At 34.9% G+C, this 24,514-nt stretch overlaps 1 protein-coding gene and 1 long non-coding RNA gene across 9 annotated transcripts; both read right to left on the bottom strand.

The window, feature by feature from the left end:
* Positions 1-1,965: 1,965 nt before the first annotated feature.
* Positions 1,966-7,637, bottom strand: LOC147508814 (uncharacterized). Of its 7 annotated transcripts, none has more exons than XR_015218227.1 (9): positions 7,485-7,637; positions 7,325-7,416; positions 6,730-6,769; positions 6,458-6,551; positions 6,081-6,295; positions 5,350-5,495; positions 3,918-4,274; positions 3,392-3,515; positions 1,966-2,558 (listed from the first exon to the last, which is right to left on the bottom strand). It is a non-coding gene; the product is annotated as an uncharacterized LOC147508814 (long non-coding RNA). The 7 variants fall into 7 exon arrangements; XR_015218228.1 differs by having other exon boundaries at positions 3,932-4,274; XR_015218225.1 differs by having other exon boundaries at positions 1,966-3,515.
* A 5,676-nt stretch (positions 7,638-13,313) lies between these two features.
* On the bottom strand, positions 13,314-24,244 carry LOC147508813 (uncharacterized). 2 transcript variants are annotated; one of them, XM_086601176.1, is made up of 16 exons: positions 23,745-24,244; positions 23,638-23,666; positions 23,461-23,572; positions 23,278-23,375; positions 23,094-23,190; positions 22,902-22,991; positions 22,739-22,801; positions 22,538-22,612; positions 22,389-22,454; positions 22,217-22,294; positions 18,494-18,604; positions 18,324-18,401; positions 18,073-18,192; positions 13,943-13,992; positions 13,789-13,846; positions 13,314-13,591 (listed from the first exon to the last, which is right to left on the bottom strand). In XM_086601176.1, exons 1-16 carry the CDS (start codon positions 23,769-23,771, stop codon positions 13,583-13,585), a joined length of 1,161 nt encoding a protein of 386 aa, XP_086457302.1. In that variant the 5' UTR covers positions 23,772-24,244; the 3' UTR covers positions 13,314-13,582. The 2 variants fall into 2 exon arrangements, with proteins under 2 accessions (XP_086457302.1, XP_086457303.1); XM_086601177.1 differs by having other exon boundaries at positions 13,943-13,986; positions 23,745-23,884.
* Between the last annotated feature and the right edge of the window lie 270 nt (positions 24,245-24,514).

The following is a 24,514-nucleotide window of genomic DNA, read 5'->3' as shown; positions in this document are numbered from 1 at the left end:
ATGGCATCTGTCTTCTGGGGTGGGTAGAACTTGTTCATAAACTTTGTTCTAAACTTCTCCCATTTGTCTATTGAATTGATCGACTGTGCAGTTAACCATTCGGAGGCTTTACCTTCGAGTGAGAGCGGAAAAAGAATCAACTTGATACTCTCATCTTTGATATTCTGGTTCTTGAAAGTTCTGAGGACTGATAGAAATTTGTTCATGTGAATATATGGTTGAACATTGTCTGAACCATTAAACTTTGGAAGCATAGAGATCACTGATGCTCTAAGTTCAAACTGGTTAGATTCTGTCTCTGGAAAAACAATATGGCGGGTGGGTCTCCAATGATTGGCGAATAGAAAAATCGCCTTCTTCCTCTCTGCTTGCTTGGGTGGATGGGATTTCGGGATTATTGGTGTTCATAACACCTCCATCATCAGTGTGGCCATCAGATCAATCTTGTCTAGTATTCTTGATATGCAAAGATGATGAAAAACTATCCTACTATGTTTGAATGCAATTAAACTAATATGCAACTATTCTAAATTATACTAATATGCAAAACTACTTTCCTTCAACTGGGTTGGGCTTTGCAGCTAGTATCTCTGCCCGTTGTCTAAAAGTCGTCTCTTCTAGGGTTATGGTGAATCACTTGGATTGCTTAAGTACCACGGCCCACAGACGATAGTCCGTTTGTCAAGATTCAGACAATAAACACTAGAGTTTGATGTTTCGCTGTGTTGGCTTACAACTTCAATTGTTGAAAAGGTCACAAATGCAATTATACTAAAAACCAATAAAACTAAACTACGATGCAACTATACTAAAAACTAAACTACAATGCAACTATACTAAGAATGAAATAAAAAAGAATGAAGATTCGACTAACATGGATGGTAGATCTTGTCTTCAAGATGTCCTTCAAGCTTCTTTCTTTCTCAAAAAGATGGATGATGCGGCTAAAATTACCTCAAGATCCAAAATTCTAATCTTGAAAGAAAACGTTAAACATAAACAACTTAAAACAGCAGCGGAGCCATTTGACCTCGCCTCTTTTTTGTGTTATGTAAATGGTATATGGATGATGTAGATAGATGATGGTCGTTGAACAAAATAGAAGCGTATCAAAACCTAATTATCCCTCAATAAGTAAAGGATGAGTAGGGTATCGTTCCACTTTTAAGTGTATGTTTATATGAAGAACAGGACTAGAAAAGGGGTTTGAGGGATAAAAAACTATTATTATAGATATTGTATATTCTAATGCTAAACTAAACTAAACTAAACTATTGAGAATTTATAAGATAGGGAATTCAAGAGATTAGAATCCACCAATACTTTTGATTTAATGACCTTTTGCTTCATGGTTGTTCTCACAAGTAGACTACAATTAAATCGATCGAAAGTGTCGATGCCCCTCGATCAAAAACATCGTTAACAAACTAACTCTACTTAAGGTTGTTCCTATGTTCATGTTACTAGTATCCTCTTTCCTTTTATGTGAGCTTGGGTAGCTATTCAATGAATCATCATCTAAGGCAAACACAAGAAATACTTCCCTTACTCTAAAACAATACACAACTAGAAGAAAAGTAGAGAATAATAGTATAATATTCAATTACAATAAATAAAATCCTATTCTAGCATTGTATTCAATTGAAATAAATAAAAGCATGTTACTAACAAATATTCAATTGCAATAAATACAACCCTAAACTAGCATGATATTCGATTGCAATAAATAAAAACCTTAATCTATACTTCCATCCCCCGGTCCAAGTAAAATGGAACTAATAACTAAAAACATAAAGAACTAACCTAATTGAAGAACACCATGAACCAGAAGAATCATTAAACCTTAAGCACTAGCTTCATCTTCTCCCTTGAAGGAGAAGATTAGCCTTCCATAGAGAAGAAAGAACGAGAAGAAGAAGAGTCGAAAAACATAAGACTAGAAATACTAATTTATTAAGACTCAACTAGTTAAAACCGATCTTTTATTATTAATCTCTCTCTGCCTCAAGTTCTGGAGACAAGAATATAAGTGAATTGGCCAATTACATAAGGCACTTAGGTCCTCTATTTATAGAGGTTACAATGAGCTCTAGAAGTATTCCAAACCGCAATTTGTTTCCTAATACAAATAGACTTCTTTCAGAGTCCAACTTTGTCTCTAAAACTGAGAATGAATTGACTACACTGTCGTTTCATGCGTCTGGACTCATGATCCATGCGTCTCAGACTCGAGTAATGCGTTTGGACTCACGATCCATGCATCCCAGACGCGAGCATTGAGTCTGCACTCACGATCCATGAGTCTCAGACTCAGAAGTCTATTTTCCCTATTTTGCTCCATTCTTCTATCCTCTTTTGCGGGTTTTGGTCCAAGCAACAAATCATTTGGTTTGGGCTTCCAAATAAGCTTTAAAATAGGTCCAAGTCGCATCTTTAATAACTTCAATTCCTTAGCCTTCTCCATGATTGTCCACGAGCTTCCCATGTGATCTTTAATGCTCTGAATTGCTCCGTTTTACCCCTTTTTCTCTAATATTCCACAAAACTCTCTCTTTTTCCTGTAGAATCATAAAATATAACTTACAAACAATATTAGTCCACTAAGATGGCTAAACAAGAGGCATAATCGAGGGTTAAATAGCACTTTTTGAGCACTTATCACACGTGCTGTCCAAAGATGATCAAACCATCGAATCCATATTGGTAGTCATTATCTAAAAAGTGAAAAGCAAACAAATTAACTTGAATGGACTAACATTCTAATCCCTACTTATAAAATTTAAATAGCTATAAGAACCATAATAACCACACCAGCAAATGCAGTAGCAGACCTCATCTTCATTGCCACCAAACTGAAGAAACTGATAAGCAACACAACATATTGTGGTACACTACAAAATTCTAAGAGTTCACTTGGTTTCCACCATGCACTCTTCTATTAATTTTAACATGAAAGAAACCTTTGCTTTCTTGGAACAATGAGCTAAGTCCCCTTTCATAACAAATGCAATAAAGAATTCCCTCCACAAAAAGTCTAATTCCAAATATTTCTTTAACAGTATATGCATATGTAATGTTCAATATTAATTCCAAGTATGTTCATTCAGTCCTATTAGTTTCCTCAAATGACATGAATCCCCAAACACCCAAAAATAAACAATAAATTCACAAATAATCAAATAATCAAGCACTAATAAACCCATTAACAACAACTACCTAGAATCACATAAATTACATTAGAATAATAGAATAATACGACAGAAAACTTATTGGACCATTTTTCAAGGAACCTAGAAGTTCATCTGCTTTACTCATTAGAATTTCAACATGTTGATCTAAAGTTCTAAACCAATATCATAAGCTAGGCTAGCTCCACAAACAATAATCTTACCTGCCAGCTGATGCTCACATTCTTAAGGTGATGACCATTATTCACACAGAGGGACCTATGAACATCAACCCAATCGATAAACATGCCCTTTAGGTAATGCCAGTGATAACTCACTCACATATTCCTGTAAAAGGTACATTTGAAATGCTTAGGATTAAAAGCACCAAATAGAAACCCGTTGAACAAAACTATTAGATGCTTTAAAGGTGATTGCTATAGTTAATTATGGAAATGGTGGGTCCAATAGTCTCTTAATAATCCATTATATTAATCTTTAAATAACCTCATATAAGACACTACCATAGAAACCATATACTGGTTGCTAGTGCAATGTGTAATATAATTAACTGACAATTTTTTTTTTGATAATATTTAAATCCCTTAACCTTATAAATAAAATATATTTGTCTAAAAAAATTAGCTGACAAATAATATACTAAGAACAATTAACAAATCCAAGTCGCTGAAGCAAATAAATCAACTTTAAGGAAGCATGAAATAGGAAATAATGCGGAATTAGATTTACTTCTGAAAACCCACTTCTTGAACAATCCTTCAATGTATTGATTACTATCAAAACCACTTCTTAACCATCTTGCTCCTGTTATAGTTGTTGTCAGCCAACTTGCAATTGTCCAAGTTGTTGTCGGAATTGCAACATTTGCATGTGGTCATGTTGAATTGCAAGTGTTCTAATTGTCGTCGGTCGTGCATCCACTGTTCAAGTTCATCATGCAACTGTTGTATTTGTTTTTTATCGTACAGCCTCTGTACATGTCCATCAGCATCTTGCTTTAATTGCTGCCAATGTACACCAATACATGGCTATCCTACTTTAGTTCTAAACATTGTCGGTCGTGCTGCCATTGCAAATGGTTTTTTTCTGCAGGATGAGAACCCGAGAATTAAAGCCCTATAGGTTCTCCTATTCTACATACTTTCATGCTGAACTACTTTGTATCGAGTAATCGAGATGTTATCGGTAAAATATTAGGCCAGTAAGTTAGTGATCTGTTAAATAATAGATAATGTAACAAATTGTTAGCTATATTTCAATCCTGTACCACACATTCTGACATACACCAAATTAATAAAAATAAAAATGCAAACTGACTCAAAACCTAAAGTGAAAAACATGACCAGGCCAACTGATTCACTGGTTGATATATAGAATGGAATAAACTAAATGGAATTTGGGTGGGATCTTTTTACCTTTTTTTATGTCAGACACATAATATAACTGGTTGCAGATTGTATAGACTTAGAATATAGAGCTTTGATAAGGAGAGTGAGATATGACTTAAAAATCTAAACATTGAATGTGAACAAAATATATAATCTTGAAACTTTTAATAATCCTAAGTAGACTCAAACTCAAACTCAAACTTCATTTCAACACACAGTATAATAAAACTCGTCCATAAAAAAGAAAGACACGCACAATGAAATTGTGTCAATTCCCAAAGCAATAAGGTAAAGTCAAATCCAATCTGAAACCTACAACTATAAATCTAAATTGGGGCAAGTGATTTGTGCATGGTTAAACCAAAATGAAAAGAATAATTGTATTGTGTGGATTTTCTTATGAGTGGGTTGGAGTATTTGCATGAAAAGGTTTTAGCAATTAATGGTCTACGTGATCTTTAAATTATCTTTGAATATTTAGGTCTGACTCTAGACTTTAAATAAAGGGGAGATTTTATCCGAAATCAAACCCCAATCAACCCCCACACGCTCTTTTTAACCCTTGATCATTATTAGGACACATACAAACGTAAATCTATATAGATATAAAGTTAAGAACATGAAACCCCAGTCAACCCCGCATGCGCATAGCTTAAGAACATGAAAAATACAACACTTATACGTCGACAACAATCATCAATATAGAAATAATGTATTTTATTTCTATCGATTATAGAAATTCTAAAAAGAACATACAATTAAAAGTTGCTTACCCGCAATTGGCTATTGAACAGAGGATAGGAAATTGGCGAAAGTAATTATGGAGGTTGATTGACGCGGGAGTTACAGTTTTGTTTTAAACGAGCATCCCTTCTTTTGCTTCAACTGCCTGGTGCAGTCCATTACTCCATCGTCTTCCCTGCATGACTCGGCCAGTAAATTCATCCACAATAAAACACCAATCAAATCGAAGCTTAATGTTTCTCTCCAATCTACACCCCAAAAAGCGATGTAGAAAAAAAAAAATCGGGAATTTACATAAAATAAAATCAAGGGAACAATTTTGAACTGTGAGCTATATCTTCAGATTACTATCTATCACAAAGTATATAGACGATTTATATATATATATATATATATATATATATATTAAAACAAATGCTACTTCCATTTCAATGAACTATTAGTGTACAGACCAAAATGGCATGTTATCAAATATAGAATTATGCATACAAATCCAAACAATACTTCTACTGAACCACACCGTTCTATTCAATGCTATTACCTTTACTATCATGACTGAATCTCTGACTAACATGTTAGTTTATATGACTAAATACTGCACAAATGAATCTCAGTAGTTATATTTGGAGATAGGATTTTATTTGTTTCGATTATGCCTTATAGGTTCACAAACAGTGACTGCAAATTGCAGTATATTGCATCCACAAATGACAGCAAAGAATAATGGATCAAGTAGCTAATTTAGAACAGAGTTTACTACCTATGAAAAATTGACGGAGATTCAAAGATATTTGCATCAATGCTCCAACGCCACTTTTGATCAACTCATTTTCTGTACTTATACCAATACAACAGGAAGTATTCGTGGCTTCTGCGCGATAGTTATCCAATTCCTGGTTCATCTCATCTGGAGATTTTTCTATGGGTTCCTTCCTCCCGCGTCGACGACCAAGCAGAAAACCACCACTCATCCTCCTAAACAAATGATAAATCAGTATAAAAGGCGAAATTTGATAGAAGTCTTTCATGGACTTTCATGGACTACACTGTCATATGGTTAAGAAACTTAAGTGCTTAATATACCACTTACATACAAATAGATTCAGGAATGGGAACACATTCTGTGTTAGTACTTACATGACTTTGTTACATTATCTTCCTTAACTTCCTTTAACAACCGCTGAGAACAGTAGCTGATTGATATCTTATGAGTCATAGTCATGCTTCTCACCTATAATCATCAAAAAGAAACATTCCTCACTTAAAAATTATATGATCATCAGTCAACCTATAACAATGCATTTCTTTTCTCGTTTTTTTTTTTGCCTTCCTTCTCTTTCCAACACACCAATGCACATCATCTTAAAAGCAACGCAAAGCATTATGCTTTAAAAGGGAGGGGGGATTACCTGTCTTTGATCTAAACTGAACTGTCTACTCATCAATGATCTGCAGAAAACAAAATCACGATGAGTCTCAGCCATGGCCTTACAAATTACAAAAAAAAGGGAAACATTTGTGCTTGGAAGAGAGATTCAATAAAATATAGCAAGGTGAATTGTGTAAATAACGGAGGCAAAGACTTCCGCTAGGTCATTAGAAACTAAAAAAAATTAAAAACAAATTAATAATCCTTGCCATGAATTAAATATCGGTTGCTTGCTAGCAAATGATGCAAATATTGTATGCACCACTTGGAAAATGCAACCCACAAAAAATTACTTGTCTCAATGGTTATTAACATGAAATACCTGTTTTAATTGTTCGATCTAAGGAATTTACTAACTAATTTAACAACAAAATCCACGAAATAATAATAGTAAAACTGTCGAATTTTGAAAGAGAGATTAGTGAGGTCAATTATATTATTGATAGCTGATATCTTGTTAATAAAAAACAAAAAATAGGCTACCTGGAACAAAATAACAAAGAATTGTTCCTTCATTGTGTAATGGAAATTTAAAACATCTAAATACCAAAAAGAGGAAGTGGAAATGGACGAACCCTCAAACGTGTATATCTTGGGATTATACACTGAACCAAATCAAAATCCAAGCCAAAGTTTACTCTTTTTCTTCTTCTTGTCTTCTCTTTTTCTGTAAGGGAAAATATGGAGAGATTCTTAAACAATAGTTACATGCTCAAGAGGAGAAAAAGATTTTACCTTTTGAAAAAATCAAATGGCAACAGAGAGACTCTTTTTCAATAATCAAATCGCCATTATTTGAGAGAGAGAGAAAGAGACACATATGAAGAAGAAGAGAAAGACGACTGGTCTGCATTTAAATTCGATATAAATGGTAATAATTTGGCATTAATGTGAAGGAGTTAGTCGCGAATAATTGAATAGTTGCGTGTAGTTGCTTCCCGACTTGAATTTACACATATGTCCTTAAGGGTGCTATATCATCTTAAGGTATAAATGGTAGTCAATTTTGAAATGACGAAATAGTCCTTCTTAAAGGCATTGAATAATTTGTTTAAATATTTTATCAAGAGTATTTAGTGGTAGAAAAAAGGTTGGTCCAATTTAAATGTCCATGTTAATTATGGTGTACTCTACTAATTGAGATATTAAAAAGTAATTAATAAAACATCGACATATGGATACAACTATATTAAACTAACATCAAAGAATAATTAACGGGAAATCAAAACTTGGATGCAAATACATCAAACTAATATCAAAAAATAATTGTCGGGAAATCATAAATTGGATGCAAATGCATTGAACTAACCCTCAAAGATTAAATTAATAGGAAATCGAAAATTGGATGCAACTGTATTGAACTAACCTCAAAGAAAAATTAATTATAAATTGGAAATATGATGCAAATGTGTGGAACTAATCTTAAAGAATAATTAATCGAAAATCGAAAATCGGATGCAACTACAATGAACTAATCTCAAAAAATAAACTGGATGCAAATACATTGAACTAACCTCAAGAAATAATTAACTGGAAATCGGAATCTAGATTCAAATGCAATCTTATCAAATAATAAATGAGAAATTGGAAACTGGAAACTGGAAACTGGGTGCAAATGCATTAAACAAATCTCACAGAATAATTAACAGGAAATAAGAAACTGGATGCAATGCATTGAACTAACTTCAAAGAACAATTAACAGGAAATTGGAAATTAGATGCAAATGTATTGAACTAATTGTAAAGAATAATTAACGAAAAATCGGAAACTGGATCCAACTACATTGAACTAACCTCAAAAAATAAATAACGGGAATCAGAAATCGATGCAACTGTATTGAACTAACCTCAAAATATAAAAAACAAAAAATTAGAAACTTGATGCAAATGCATTGAACTAACCTCAAAACATGATTGGGTTATATGTTGTGGGAATGTCTCGATAAGTATATATAGTTTTGCATTTAAAATAGTATTTATCTTATCTCTTTCCGTATAATTGGGAACTCCATGATATTCAAGTAGCTTCAATATATATGAACTTCGCCTTATTAGGCAATCTCACAAAACTTCAATCAAACTTCTATTATTAAACAACAAAATAAAGTTGAAGGGTTTTATCAAAAGTGAGTTCTGTTTTTTTTAATAGAGAGTGAGGTTTTCCCGTTATAAGAAATTTGGATGAGTGATCAATATAATATTAATATATAATAGTTATGCATATTTACAAATATTTTTCAGAGTAATTAATATAACAACACCCATTCATATATAATTTTTGAAGATTTCACATAGTGAGTCATGCATAATTTAAAGAATAATTAAAAGAAAATCGGGAACTGGATAATCTTCAATGATCCCACATAGTAAATCAAGCATAATTGATTTTTTATGTCATGTTTGCAAGGACATTACAGATGAATCAGTAGAAGTTGGTATTTCACACCACATTAGATAATTAAAAGGAAATCAAAAACTATATTCAAATACATAACTGAGCTCAAAGAGTAATTAACGAGAAATCAGAAACTTTATACAAATGCAATAAACTAAACTCAAAAAATAATTAACTAGAAATCGGAAACTGAATGCAATTGCATTAAACTAACGTCAGATAATAACTAACGGAAAATTAGAAATTGGATGCAAATCCTTGAAAAATATTTAACGGTAAATCGGAAACAGTATGCAAATACATCAAACAAACCTCAAATAATAATTAATGAGAAACCAGAAACTGGATGCAAATACATTGAACTAAATGTAAAAATTAATTAATAGAAAATCAAAACCAAATGCATCTACATTGAATTAACCTCATAGAATAATTAGTGGGAAATCGGAAACTAAATTGAAATGCATTGAAATAACCTCAAAGAATAGTTAACGGGAAATCAGAAACCAGATGTAATTGCATTGAACTAACCTCAAAGCATAAATAATATAATCAGAAACTAGATGCAGATGTATTGAACTAACCTTAAAGCGTTATTAACGGGAAGTCGGAAACTGGATGCAAATGCAATGAACTAATCTCAAAGACTAATTAACGAAACATTGAAAAATGGATGAAACTGCACTGCACTAACCTAAATGAATAATTAACGGGAACTTATAAATTTGATATAACTGTATTGAACTAACCTTAAAAAATAATTAACCAGAAATCGAAAACTTGAAGCAAAATGCATTGAACTAACCTCAAAGAACAATTAACATAAAATCGGAAAATTGGATGCAACTGCATTGAACTAACCACAAAGAATAATTAACGAAAAATCAAAAATTGGATGCAACTGCATTAAACTAAAATTAGAGATTAACTAATGGGAAATCAGAAATTGAATGCAAATGCATTGAAATAGCCTCAAAGAATAGTTAACTGGATGTAACTGCATCGCACTGACCTCAAAACATAAATAACTAAAAATTGTAAACTATCGAACTAACCTAGAAAAATAATTAACGGAAAATCAAAAACTGGATGCAGATGTATTGAACTAACCTCAAAAAGTAATTAACGGGAGATTGGAACTTAAATGCAAATGCAATGAACTAATCTCAAAGACTAATTAATGAAACATCGAAAACTGGATACAACTATACTTAATTAACCTTAATTAATAACAACGGGAAATCATAAAGTGGATGTAATTGCACTGAATTAATCTCAAATAATAATTAACGGAAAATCAAAAACTTGATGCAACTGTATTAAACTAACCTCAAAGAATAATTAATGAGAAATTAGAAACTGGATGCAACGTACTACATTGAACTAACTTTAAAAATAATTAATGGAAAATCATAAACTTGATGCAAATGCATTGAACTAATAGCCCTAAAACATGTTTGTATTATATGTAGGGGGAATAAATGTCTTGACAAATATAGTTTTACATTTTAAGTAGTGTTTATCATAATTCTTTTATTATGATTGGAAATGTCTTGCTATTCAAGTAGTTTAAGTATTATCTTCACTACATTGGGCATTCACACAAAACTTCAATCAAACTTCTATTATTAAACCTAACAACAACAAAAAAGTCGATGGGTTTTATCAAAGTTTGGTGCTTTCTTTTTAAATAGAGTGGTACAAGAAATTTGAATGAGTGATTAATATAATTTTCATATCTCAATGCATAGTTACTAATATTTTTTTAAATAATTTAATATAACGGCATCCGTTCGTAAGATGGGTTAGGAAGCTAGTTAAATTCCTAAAGTCAATCAACAAGTATGTATTTTGAATTAATAATAACATACTTAGAAAAACGAAATTACATAAATTCAAAAAAACTATTAAAAAATTAGTTCTTCGTAGCCATGCATATCATTATTCGTGTAAAACTCCAAGGGAAACCCCAATAAAGACCATCAATCTTGGTTTTCCCAGTTCGCTTTAGACTTCTTGATGACGATGTGGATGAAGAACCATCGTAAAAAGAAGAACATGCTTCCGAGTATGACGAATATCTTGAATCACGAGGAGAAGACAAATAGTCAACATCAGGGCTTCCAAACTCAAAATTTCCAACCCGACCCGACCCAACATTATTATCACCCTTTTCAGTTTCATTCTTCTTACTTTGTTGATTTTTCTTACTCTTCTTCCAAAACCACATAGTTGATCTAGGTGATTTGTTGGCCTTAGTATTGCATGCCCGGTTTGTTAACGAACCATGTGCTGCAGGTGGAGGATTAAGTGGTGGAATAGGCCCGTTAACATGCGGGTGAATGGGTGTACCCGGTTGTGTTTCCCATTTGAAAGGAACACCTTCAGCTGTTCTTTGATATATATGAGAAGAAAAACCTTTTGAAGTGTCTCGTGAAAGAATTCTGCTGAAGAAGATTTCATCTCCTTGCAGTAATGAAACAGTGCAAGTAGTACTGCTCTTCCTTCGAGTTGCGTTGTCCGGGTTTGCGAAACCAAGATCTTTGCTAGCCATGTTTTTGGACAAAGTATATTTAGGTATCAGTGTTTATGTCTTGGGTTCTTAAAGCTTTGATGAATAACTGAATAAAAGGTTTTTGGGATGGTGTTGTTGATGATGGAATGCATGTTGAGGGTTCGTTTATATAAAGATATTGAGTTTCCATAATTGAAGGGGAAGGAAAGGGTCTTAATTAGGAACAAGATCCGCTGTTTTAGAAGGGTATAAAAGTGAATGTGGTTTCGGTTTGAAGGTTCCATATCTACTTGCACACTGTGTAGGGCGACTTCTATACATGTGGAGTTACTAATTTTAGAAGACTTGGAAACATTTGCTTAACTTGTCAAATGGGTAGAACATGGTAATGCCTCGGGCCCATGACAGGGTCAGTAACTTATGCAGTTATGCCCAGCCCGAACGGCAGAACCCGCGATTGTTCTAATGCAGTTGACACTGCGAGTGCTATGGTTAGACTTTAGATTGTTGAAAATTTACTTAATCTTCGAAGCTTTATCATTCAATATATTTTTCTAGGCTTAAGTTGTAGTCTTCTTTGCATTTTCTAATAAAATCCTTCTGTTGTGAACTTAATTAGATTATCTCATAATTACGAGAAACAAAGAGGCTTTAACAACCAACTCGAAGGTCACACACCTCCCCGCAATGGTAAAGATAGAGTACAAGAATTTCTTCATACTTTTAAATGCGATTTTGGGGGTTAAAACTGCAAAATTTAAAAGGTAGTTGATGCGATTATACTACGTTACATGTCACCGCCTGACCAGCTTATAGATCCAATCCCATATGATTAAATGGCGCATGTCGGCACCATGTTCATTTTTTTTAGTGATTAAGTTTATTGACAAAGACGTTTTCAAGTTGAATCTTTGTGAGAAACTAGACAATAAACTTGTTATTTTGGATGCTAAAACAAATCACGATACCAGGTTCGTCTAGCATGTAGAAGGTCCATACAGTCACACCAACGACATCAGCAAGTCCCCTGGAAAAGTGCATATCAAATGCACACTATGCTCCATTTGTATTGCACATTTTTCCCTTTTAACGTGCATAATTAGTTTTGACCACTTCCCATCGCCAAAGGGCCGTCGAATAGAACTACAGACTCTACAAATTCAAATTCAAAATAAAGACTCCTTCAAATCAACAACCTGAAAATTTACTACAACAACATACAAATACAACCAAGAGATCCCGAGAAAGATTATGAAGCTGTTCAGGACCTTATGATAGGTTTCGTTGAAGCATCAGTTACAGAGGTAGAAGAAAGTGGCTTCCAAATTGAGGGTGTTCATCTTGCAGGGATACCTGCTGGTCTCAGTAAAACCAAACAGGCTTTCAACACCCATGTTAGCTTAGGTGACAGGAGGGCTTTGACTACTGATAATTATCTGTGGAGTATTTCAGCAAAGGACTGTAAAGGAAGATGTAGTTGTCAGGGCACCTCCAATAAGGCTAAATATGATTCGACCTCCCCAACAGTTTCAAGCGGTTGGTAACTCATCTAAGATATCTCACATAATCGGTGCTGGCCTGTGTTTAAACTACACTTGGATGAACCAAGGCATCCAATGTCTGACACTTCTTGTGTGGTAGACAAACAGTGAAATCAGGTTGAAGGAGATACACTTGATACATATTAAACATTCTAATATAGAGCAGTGTCTAATTGATCACAAAACATCTGAGGCTACAATTACAGAGTTACAGGGCCTTCTGCATTCCAATAAGATAATCTACTTTTGGATCCTATGTTTACATTCTTTCTTTCGGAGTAAGTTCTGATAAGCTTACATGCTTCTCTGCTATGTTACATCGTCTCTAAGCCACATTTTGATGCTCAATATGCCACAAAAGGAAGCACATACTTCAAAGCTTCTAGACCCCCTGAACAACAACAGCAAATTACAAACACATCCTATCAAACACCGCTAGCGAGGGACATCAATTCTAGAGAAAAACAATTCACTTAATGCACAGCACGTATTGCAGAGTGAAACTAAAGATAGGTCCTATATTTCATGGTTTTCCCTTAATGGCACTTTTAAAAACTGAAGGGGCAAATATAACTCAAGAACATATACCTCAGCAGGTGGCGATAGGAGAGATTCCCTGTCAGAATCTAAATGTCCACTGAGTCTCCTGTAACAATACAAATTATAAAATTCAGGTAAATCCCAGAAAATATTTGTATAACATACATCTATCAAACAAGAAAATAAACATCTGTGGAACTACCTCGGTCTCTCGGACTTTGAAAGATGTTTTGACATTACTGATGCCTGCATCTAGAAGTAACAAATCAACAGACCAAGCACAAAGTACAAAAGAATAGTCAATTCTCAAATATAATCTGTTCTAGACTATGTCAATGTGCAGTCATGCAGAAATAATTCCTATTCAGAGCAATCATCCATGCCTTAGTTTATCTTATAGATGAGAATCGCTCCCAGTCAGATAACATTTTTTTCGAACTAATCAAAATTTCTATTGAAAATACAAGAGAATGAGAAAGTTACAAGGTACAGTGGTGTTAATGGTATCTCTACAAAGATCAAACAACACTATTCAAATTTTTAATAAATCTGCTCAGGTGCCTCCCATTTGCTAAGTTAAATAGGTTTACCAATGTACAGATATAGGTCACTAGAGTTTAGACTCATAGCATCTTCTGCAGCTTCGTCAGCAGCAAGGTTAGCTTCTCCTAGTGATGGAGATAAAATAGTACTGTAGATCCACCTTTCCTTTAGACACCATAGTACTTGAGAACCCCAAAATGCACACAGATTCAATCCACACATTCAATTCTCTTGAGATAGCCATTTCCGCACTTTCTAGAATGGCAAGGCATTCAGCTATATAATTGTTAATGCCTATATCAAATTACAGTCATCGTTCTTAAATATTGCCCCTAATCCAGAAGGACCTGAATTACTTTGTGAAGCTCCCTCCGTGTTGATTTTAATGACTCCTAAAGTCAGGTGGGTACCATTTCCAGTTAGATAAATTTTAACTAAACAAATAAATATGAAACTACAAATTTTTTTTCCATATAATTTGAGGGAACCAGTTTCTTTCGCCTCCCCTACCTATATTCAGTCTCCAAAGCTTCATACTTGACTTGGATTAGAGGTCCTTAAGAATCAAGTTGCCTGGCCCAAGTCATAAAAATAGGAAGGACTTGAAGATGGACCTATTGTGTTAAATTTCCAGTATAAGTGTGTAACAAGTACGGATGCACCCCAACCTACTTAGCAAATAATAAGTTACCTGAACCTCTCATGTTCAGGTATTTTGGCCCCTTGCATCTATCGCCGGATCAGCTCTGTTTACATATTAATCATATGCACCAATTCTAGAAGCTCAAGCTTTTACGTATCATCTATCAATGTTAATGTATAAATAAGTAGCACTGGTGCAGATTACGATGTTTCTTCCATACACCTATGATGAGGGGTGTACTTCCTAGTCTTTTAATACTGAAGAGGGAGAAGAAGAAGAGGAAAATAAATAAATAAATAAGTAATTCCACAAGTACATTACATACTAATGTCAAAATTATATAGAAAGGCATTAGTATAGGCCCCCTTCCCCTTGAAGTTTAGCGCAAGCACAAACACACACACACAGACTGGCAAATCCAAGGATTACAATGCTGGAGGTTTCAAAACCAGGTTTGTGATAATCATTTAGTTTCAGGTCTAACGAAATTTTAGATGTCCAAACATTGAGAAAAATTTTAATATCTTTTATAGATAAGACATTGCACAGCTCCAAGTCAGACAAAATTTCGATTAAAGAACCCACAAGTGTTTTGCTCCTCGCCGACCTATATCCAATCTCCAAGGTTTTATGTGATTCGGATTGAAGCTCCCTACGAATCAAGTTCTCTTGCCCAATCATTAAGATAGGAAGAAATTGAAGAATGGACCTGTTCCGTAAGATTCCCAGTGGAACAAGTACAGAATCTTCTTCCTCTGTTACAGTCAATCTTTTTTTTTCGTTAATATGTTGCAGTCTATATGTTACAGCCTAGTGAGTCTAAATAAATGACAATCAAACAATTTTTCGTTTCTTTTAATGGATAAAACTCAATTCATCTCATTCAATTTCAATACATGTTACAAGTTACAAATAATGATCTAAGGTAGCATGGAGCTCCTCAGTCATACCCAGATTTTCCCTTAAGTCACAAGAGTATCCCAATTACAAATAAAATTTATATAACCCACTGTCCAGAAGCTTGGCCACATGTTAGCCCAATCAAACAAAATTTATTTGACCTCTTCCACTATCTTGTTCAGTACTTTCTTCTTGTGTTAGAAGATCCTCAAGTTTCTCCCCTTCAATAAAGTCACACACAATTGCACTAGGAATATGATCTGCTACCCATATTGGCTTTGTTAGACAAAGGACCCCCAATCAATTCCGTCACTATTGCATCTCCAACATTTAGGGTGGATCCCAAGGTCTATGGAATGAGAAGAAGAAAATCCTTTATACATTGTTCACTAGTGTACAATTGACAAGAAGATGATCAGTGCTTTCCTCCAACCCCTTGCAAAGCAAACATAAGTTTTGCAGATTCATACCCCTTCGATTAAGTTTATCGGCCGTTTTAGTCTTTCCCAAGTCAGCAAGCAAGCAAAAGAAGGCCACTTTGAAAGGTATAGATTTCCTCCAAATCCTTTTCTGTGGGAAATTTATAATTCTCTTTAGTCGCCTCAAGATTTTGCAAGGCAAAGTCCTTGGCCAAGAACAAGTAAAAGGATTTCACTGTAAGCCCATCTTTCTAGTTCAAATGCACTTTCTCGAGTCCACCTCCCCTAATCGCATTATCTGAATGGGACTGTAAGAAAGTCTCGAAAGTCGAAAGTCGAAACTCTCAAATTCCCAATCACTCGGGCCATTTTTTTAAGTGACACATTCTACACCATCCCTTCATTATTTGGATTATTTTCCTAATAATCCGCAATCAAAGCTTTCTTGTTGCACTCCAAGCTATAAATGTCACTAAATTGCTCCTTAAGTGAGGTTTCCTCCCATCCAAACATTTTCACAGGGATGCACATTAAAATCTGGACTTTTTTAGCAAACAATTAGTTGCAGGAACCTCTCATGTCCATGGACCATGGTATTTTAGCCCCTAACCTTGCACTTAAAAATTAAAACCATAGGTTCTAGATTCTCACAGTTGATCAGGTTGGTTACCAGATTTATCACATGCACCGATTCGACAAGTTTAGTTTTTCAGCGTATCATGTAGCCATGTCAATGTATAAAGAAGTAGCAATGGAAAAGCAGAGACCACAATGTCTGATCCATATGCCGACAAAAAGGGGTGTATTTCATACTCTTAATATTGACAAGGGAGTTAAGAGCCCGTATAGAAATAAGCAGTTGCATGGGCACATCATGTGCAAAACACAATAACTTTCAATGCATCGCCTAACCATGTCAGTGTTTAAAGAAGTGCCACTGGGCAGCAAGTCAGAGACTACAAGGTTTTTTTTTCCATATACCCACGTAGAGGGGTGTACTTCCTAGTTTTTTTGTACTGAGAAAATTAAGAGCTCAAAGCCTAAATACAACAAATTTCCAAGGTCACTTGTGTGTTAATATTCAAAGATATAATAGACACAACAATTTAGTCCATCCTCCACCCCACCCCCACCCAAAAAACCACTGATAGGTGAGAAATTTGTAATGCTGGTAGGTTTCTAAGCAAGGTTGTGAAAATTATTTAGTTTTAAGTCTAACGAAATTTGAGATGTCACAATATAGAGAAGAATGAAAGGGGAAGGAGAAGAGGAGGCACCATGGCATGTTACACATTTAATACTACTTTACCAGAATTAAAAAAAGATGTGATCCTGTTTATATCACTAGCCACTCCTCACCAAAGAATATAGATTTATTCATCTACCCCATTAATATCATTTGCATTCCTATTGCTCTTCCAAGTACCTTAGACTGTGACCCGACTCTGCTTCTCACTACTCACTAGTGGTAGTGTTCGTCATCTTTGTTTACAAAATGATCTAATGATTCGCGGACTTGCCTATAGTGTATCTCCAACAGTAAGCATCCACATATTCCCTTCACTATGTTTTTCCTTTTCCCTAATTATTAGGATCATCCAACAAAATCGACAAAAGCAAGGCAAAAAACAGAGTACGGATTTAAAGCATATGCTTTAGTGGTTTCCACCAATGAGTAACGAAAAGAACACAATTATCACAAGATTATAGAAGCGTTACTGACACCTTGCTCCTTTCTCCAAAAGCTAAAAGCTAAAAGCTAAAAGCAATATAAAACACTTTACCGGAACTATTATACATAACATTATAACAAGAAAAGTATGCTACCTGCTCCTGGATGATGCTCCTTGCTTCAACAAGTTGGGCTTCAAGTTCAAGCTCCCTCTCAGTTGCTTCAGAAGTGACCTCTGCTCCTTTTTGTGCATCTTGTAGTTGAAACATTCGCTCCTTTCCAATCCACAATGAACAGTTAAAAACTATAACAATAACATCGTGAACAATCACAGAATAAACCAAAATGTGTTCCAGGATACAGAACAAACCAATGAAAGCAGTTTTGTAAAAGATATTATAACCACCTTTATAGAAGCCATCTTAGTTCGCAGACTCTCCTCTATTTGATCTCTAGCCATGTGAAATGGAAGGTCAAAGACATCCTGCAAGTAGTATTCATTCTCAAACGTAAAACACATGACTCATTCAGAGCAGACAATCCATTTGCATTTCAAGACCATGACTGGACCATTACCGTCTTCCCACCCAACGGAGACTGTGGGGGGTCTGCATCAAGTCGTTCATTGACAGCCATTGTTTGTTTCGATAACCCATTTGGAGCATTTAAGAATTCACGCATATCCATCTGCACAGGCAAAAAGAAAGGAGCATGAGTTATAAAATGGAGATACTCTAAAAGCATATTTCCAATGGATTTTCATACTTGAAAGGCAAATACACTTAAACATTGAATAGGCAAAATAATAATGAAGAAAAATGCATCAAGTGTCAAAGTGTTATAAACTATGAACGATGGAAGAAGCTTGATATACAACTAGAAGAGTCCTACCAAACAAGAGCATCCCTTATTCTAGAAATCTGCTAATGTAAACAGGTTATTTATCAGGTACTACACACATGTTAACACATTTCAAAAAACCTGACTGTTGATACAGGAGACGTGTTTTTTTTTTTTCCTTTGTTTGCTTTGCAACGGGAAAGGAAGGGTAGGCACTCCCAGACTTGATCATTAAATACTTAAATTTAGCCGTGTTCACGAGTTTCACACGTATACAATGCTCCATACCATAAAAATGATAAATTGTATTATGATCCCTGATATTTTATTTTCTATCCATTGTAAACTTTTTCCTGTTTTGGTAAATCCATTGAGCAACCAATTAAACTATTCATGGTGAATACTTAACATTACCCTGTTAAAAAAGAAAAGCACAAATCATGTCATGAAATTATGTCATTTGGATTTGGAATAGAAACATTGTGAATTAAAACTTAAAAACGAAATTGTTAACTTAGTACTTTGCTTACAATTCGTAAAAGCTTGACCATGTGTCTAGGACTCTAGGATCTACCTGTGTACTTAGACATGTGCCTAGGACTCTAGCTTTTATGCATTTCATTTTTGTTAAAAAGACAATGGTGGGCCACACCAGCATTTTCTTTTCTATTAAAATATTAAAAAATACCAAAATTGCAAAACTCCCCCTGTACACACACCAGCCATCTATTGTCCATTAAGAGGTAAATTTTTATATAGTAACCAGATGTTCATGACGTAAATCAAAATTCCATCTCTGTAACCATGCATTGCCTTATGCGGTTTGGAGGGCCTTGAGAGTAATCAGAATAGTGTTCATAATGTAGATCTTACTGGCGGAAACTTCAGTTTAATTGAATCTGCATTTTAATTGAAACACAATTAAAAGACGACCTAAAAATCACTTTTTTATTGAATCTCTCAATCACAAATCACACACATAAACACAACTACTAAAACTCTAACTACAAGCCCGTTATTTAAAGTAAACCTAGAAAGCATAAACTAATAGGAACACGACATTTGTCCAACTAACTAATGGACTCGAACTATGGGCTTGGACTCAACTAAGGGGCTCACGCCCATAACATGTAGAGGGAACATAGGTGCACACCTATGACACTGACAGACTCGACTAATGTTCTACATCACTCTCCCCAACCGAAAAAAATTCGTCATCGAATTTCTAATCAACAAAAACTTCAGGTAAAGAGAACCATGTCCACAAGCTTTAGGAAATCGGCCAATACCCCAGCTGAAAGGAATCCGACCATGAATTTTTCCTTTGTAGCAGCTTCTCTGGCTTAAAATCAGTAACCCACAACATGCTCTTGCACACAAATTATGAAAACAATAACCAGAAAATGCACACAAAAAATTCGGTACTAATGGCTCGTCTTGAAAGCTTGTAACTTCACCAACATATGTGACTTTCTTTAAGGAAATCCAAATCTGCAATCGTGTTTTTTTGAAAAACAAATCACTTCGTTTGTCAAAGTAAGTCACAAAATTTTCCTAAATCGGATCTTCGTACTTATCAAAGATTGGTGGAGCACCCAATAGGGGGGCTTCAACACCTGCCGGCAACCGAGCGGCACCATCATTGAGGGGTACACCCTCACATTCCTCATTGAAAAGAGGTTCCTTGTTAGTGTTATCTTTCATGCCAACTCTGTTCTCTCCGTTGTTTTCTAGATCTGTAGGCGCAAAAGGGTTCAGAAGAGGGATTGAACCATCAACCTGAGATACATCATCAGTACTAGCCACTGAACCATTATTTTGTGGTGGTGGAGGTAGTTGTTGCACCTTTGTTTGGACTGGAAATTTTGCTTCTATCAGGTTCTGGAACGTCTATGTCATGTTCTTCATGCTTTCTTCTAAACGAGACATGCGAGTATCGATGGATAGAGGACGACCTCGAGTTGCTTTGTTATTCACCATAATAACACAAAAAAATTTGACTTTTCAAAAAATAAATCACCGTGAACAGTAACCTGGGTGAACAGTGACGCGGTGAATAGTACCCGGTGAACATTATTTTCGGTGAACAGTACCATGAATAGTAACCCCTGAAATTAATCTGCTCCGATACCAAATAATGTAGATCTTACTGGCGGAAGTTTCAATTTAATTGAATCTACATTTTAATTGAAACACAATTAAAAGACGACCTAAAAATCACTTTCTTATTAAATCTCTCAATCACAAATCACACACATAAACACAACTACTAAAACCCTAACTACAAGCCCGTTATTTAAAGTAAACCTAGAAAGCATAAACCAATAGGAACACGACATGTGTCCAACTAACTAATGGACTCGAACCATGGGCTTTGACTCAACTAAGGGGCTCACGCCCATAATATGTAGAGGGAACATAGGTGCACACCTATGACACTGATAGACTCGACTAATGTTCTACATCAGTTCAACTGTTCAAAGAACCAGGCCATATGTGTAGCTTGACATGGAATACTAATTAAAGTACTTGGTTATAGATCCACATACTCCAAAGTAAGCTCAGACTTTGAAGGAAATGCTATAACAGCAAACAATCTTATCTAGTTGACGTTTGAATTATATTCACTCATATGCTCCTTTCATGGTTGGCAGTGTACATTCCAGGTGATTATAAAATTACTAAATTATTACTCAGGAAGTCTAAAAACATGTTCTTAAAGTCAGCTAATGTTGAATTTATCCACAATTTTGTCAGTGTAATCACAAAGTTTACTTTGGCAGTCAGCAAGCATTCAACCTTTATTTGTCCAACAAGGAGAATTTTAACATAAAGACTAGAAAGACTAGAAACACACTATACTGGGGAAAAAATGATACACTCACATGCACACACAAAATGGAACTTTGGTGTTATAGCATCAGTTAATAGCATGTGGTGTAAAGTCACCTTACATATTGTTTGCTGATACTTTAATATACGGTGAAAGTAAAGTCACCTATTTCTATTTCTACATGTCTATGCTTCATAGTTAGAACTTTATTATGTTATCCCTTAAATCCCTTTTCCCTAGTGGAGGTGGGAATCGAACCCAAGACCTTGGGAGGGCCCAACCTCCCAAGGCTTGACCAGTAGGCCACTGGACACCTAATTAACCTATTTATTTATATATGTTCGTGAACATTTTTTCTGCTTAAGAGGCATTTTACAATATAAAAAGAATTATCAACAGACCTCCTACCAATATATTAGAAAGAATGACAAAATGACTTGAATGAGTGTATGCAGTTGGATGACAGCAATAATGGCACTAAAAACCTCAGAGATTAAAGATATCTCTTTACAATAACCTAGATCAAAAGATATTTTAACAGATAATTCATTAATTCTAAACGCTGGCAAAGTATGAATGTCAACAATAGCAAATGCTATTAGCAAATGAGCACTCGCATAAGTCACCTGCATTGAACGTAATAATGCCCTTAAGTCAGCATTCTCGGTCATGAGTTCTTGCTTCTTTATCTCATAAGCATCCACCTGCATTGGCATATATGACGGAACCTAGGGTTATTGTGCATATAAAAAAAGTCACCATACTTCAAATGAGAATGCTGTTGTAATTTCATCATACAATCATTTTAGAGAAGTCACTGTCAGCTTTCTTTCCATTCCACGTTCCACGCTGGCGTCCTTCTTTCTGTGAACATGTACAATAGCATCAGTGGCTCCAGGTGGCTACTTTCACTAAAGCAGTTGCAGCATAGATATATCAATGCATACCTGAAGCAAATTCATTATCTCCATGCCTGACCTTGATTCCTTCTTCTTTTCCATCAAAACTTGGTTTAACCGTTCCTGAAGAGCATATATTACATATCTCTTAACTCTACTTCATCTATTCTATCCATCATGTTCTACTAACACCACCAAGTGAACAATTCATGCACATGGCCCCCAAAAGAATGTGATATGGATGTCTACCTGCAACTTTATATATTCCTTTTCTTTTTTCTTCATCTCGTGTATTTGCTGAGTCCGCACTTGCTTTTGGTTCAATAAACAAATCAAGATTATTTGTCAGGTGTCATACAACTCAAATAACGTCAGCAAAAACTCAAGTGTGAAAGGATAACAATATCCTAACCTGATTACCAATAACCATCCTCTGAAATTCATCACGCTCCTGCTGCAGCTTTTCAATTTGAGCTTTGAACGCTGCAGCAGCTTTAGCTTCCTGATCAATGAAAGTTTAAAGGGAAACAAAATTAAGGGCTTCACATACAGACATCTTCAAAGCAAAAATAATAACTATAAGAAACACATTCAGAAGTCAGACCGTTCGTGTCAATGTGGCCAACTCTCGATCTTTAGTTGCTAACTGTGCTTCAAGCCTCTCAACTTTGGCTTCTAACCTCGACATATCAGATACCAATCTACGCCATAGAAGACCACATAAAATTATAACTATACTTGTATACATGTGACATTACACTAAAATTTGACAATGTAGATTCATTCACCTCTGTCTCTGTTCATTTGAAGACTCTCTAAACTCAATATCTCTTTGTCTCTGTTGAAGTAATGAATAAATACAGTTGCAAGTCCGCGCAATCGATACCTAAAAACCCATAAAACAAAAACAAGTTAAAAATAGTAAGTAACAAAACAGTAATTACTAATAATAATAATAAATCAGAGTGTACCGGATCAGTAGCGAAGAGATCAAGTGAAGCTGGGAATCCATGAGTAACAAGTGTCTGATTCAAATACTTTGCACAGTGTTCTAAGTTTCCAGCCTCAGCAAATGCATAATCACTAGAAAACATTCAAATTAAAGAGTGAAATTACGATTAAGTATATGTATTTAAAACGTGACTTACTTTACTCCGAATCCTGACTGGGTAGATGCCTACAGTAAGGTTAAAACTCGCGATTAGTAAAAAAGAAGTAATGTGAAAACGAGACAAGGCGTTGGGTATAAACTTACGAACTCGGTGTCAGTTGAGGATGTCATTTTGTTGAGAGTGAGAGAGATATGCGGAGTTTTTATTTCGATCTCAAATGTTCTTTATTTCAAATATAATTTACTAGTTTATTTTATACTTCTGCCACTACTGCTAGTGAGTCAACTTAGTTTCATTCAAAGGACGGTCCGGTTTTTGGGTATTAATCCAACCCATAGAGTCGCTCGTGGGAAAACAATACTGTATACCACTACCACTACATACATGTAATAAGACCCATCGTAGTATTGCATTTGATCAATCGTACACTTTGTATCTTGAAATGGACTAAATGGCGACCACCTCCGACTATTTCAAATCATGAAGAAAAAATGGAGATATAAATGATAAATAACATGCAAATGAACTCTTCCAAATGTCTGTGGTTGGGATAGGTGTGCGGCTAAAGACTTGTCATACGACTTTTAGTTTAGCCCAATGTTGGATGATTACAAGCTGGGACGAAACGATGATGTTGGGGGTTGAATCTGTCGTTTTTGCCCTTTGCGCCTTTTGTACATCAAATATTTGTTGATGTTTCATTTGGTGATACTGTTAATTATGGTATTTGTTATTTAGGGACCCTAATTTGTGTTGGACAGACTCTCACAAAAAAAAAACTATTATTACAAGTGTATTATTGGTCTCAAAAAATCTAAAATAGAAACAATTATTACAAATATGTCATTTGGTCCCAAAAAAGTTGAATTCGAAAATCCCAAACTTAAACGTCGTTTGGACTAAGTCCCAAACG

The sequence above is a fragment of the Coptis chinensis genome, chromosome 3 (genome assembly GCF_015680905.1).
Source record: "Coptis chinensis isolate HL-2020 chromosome 3, ASM1568090v1, whole genome shotgun sequence".
NCBI classification, from domain to species: Eukaryota; Viridiplantae; Streptophyta; class Magnoliopsida; order Ranunculales; family Ranunculaceae; genus Coptis; species Coptis chinensis.
This window is presented reverse-complemented; position numbering and strand designations above follow the sequence as displayed.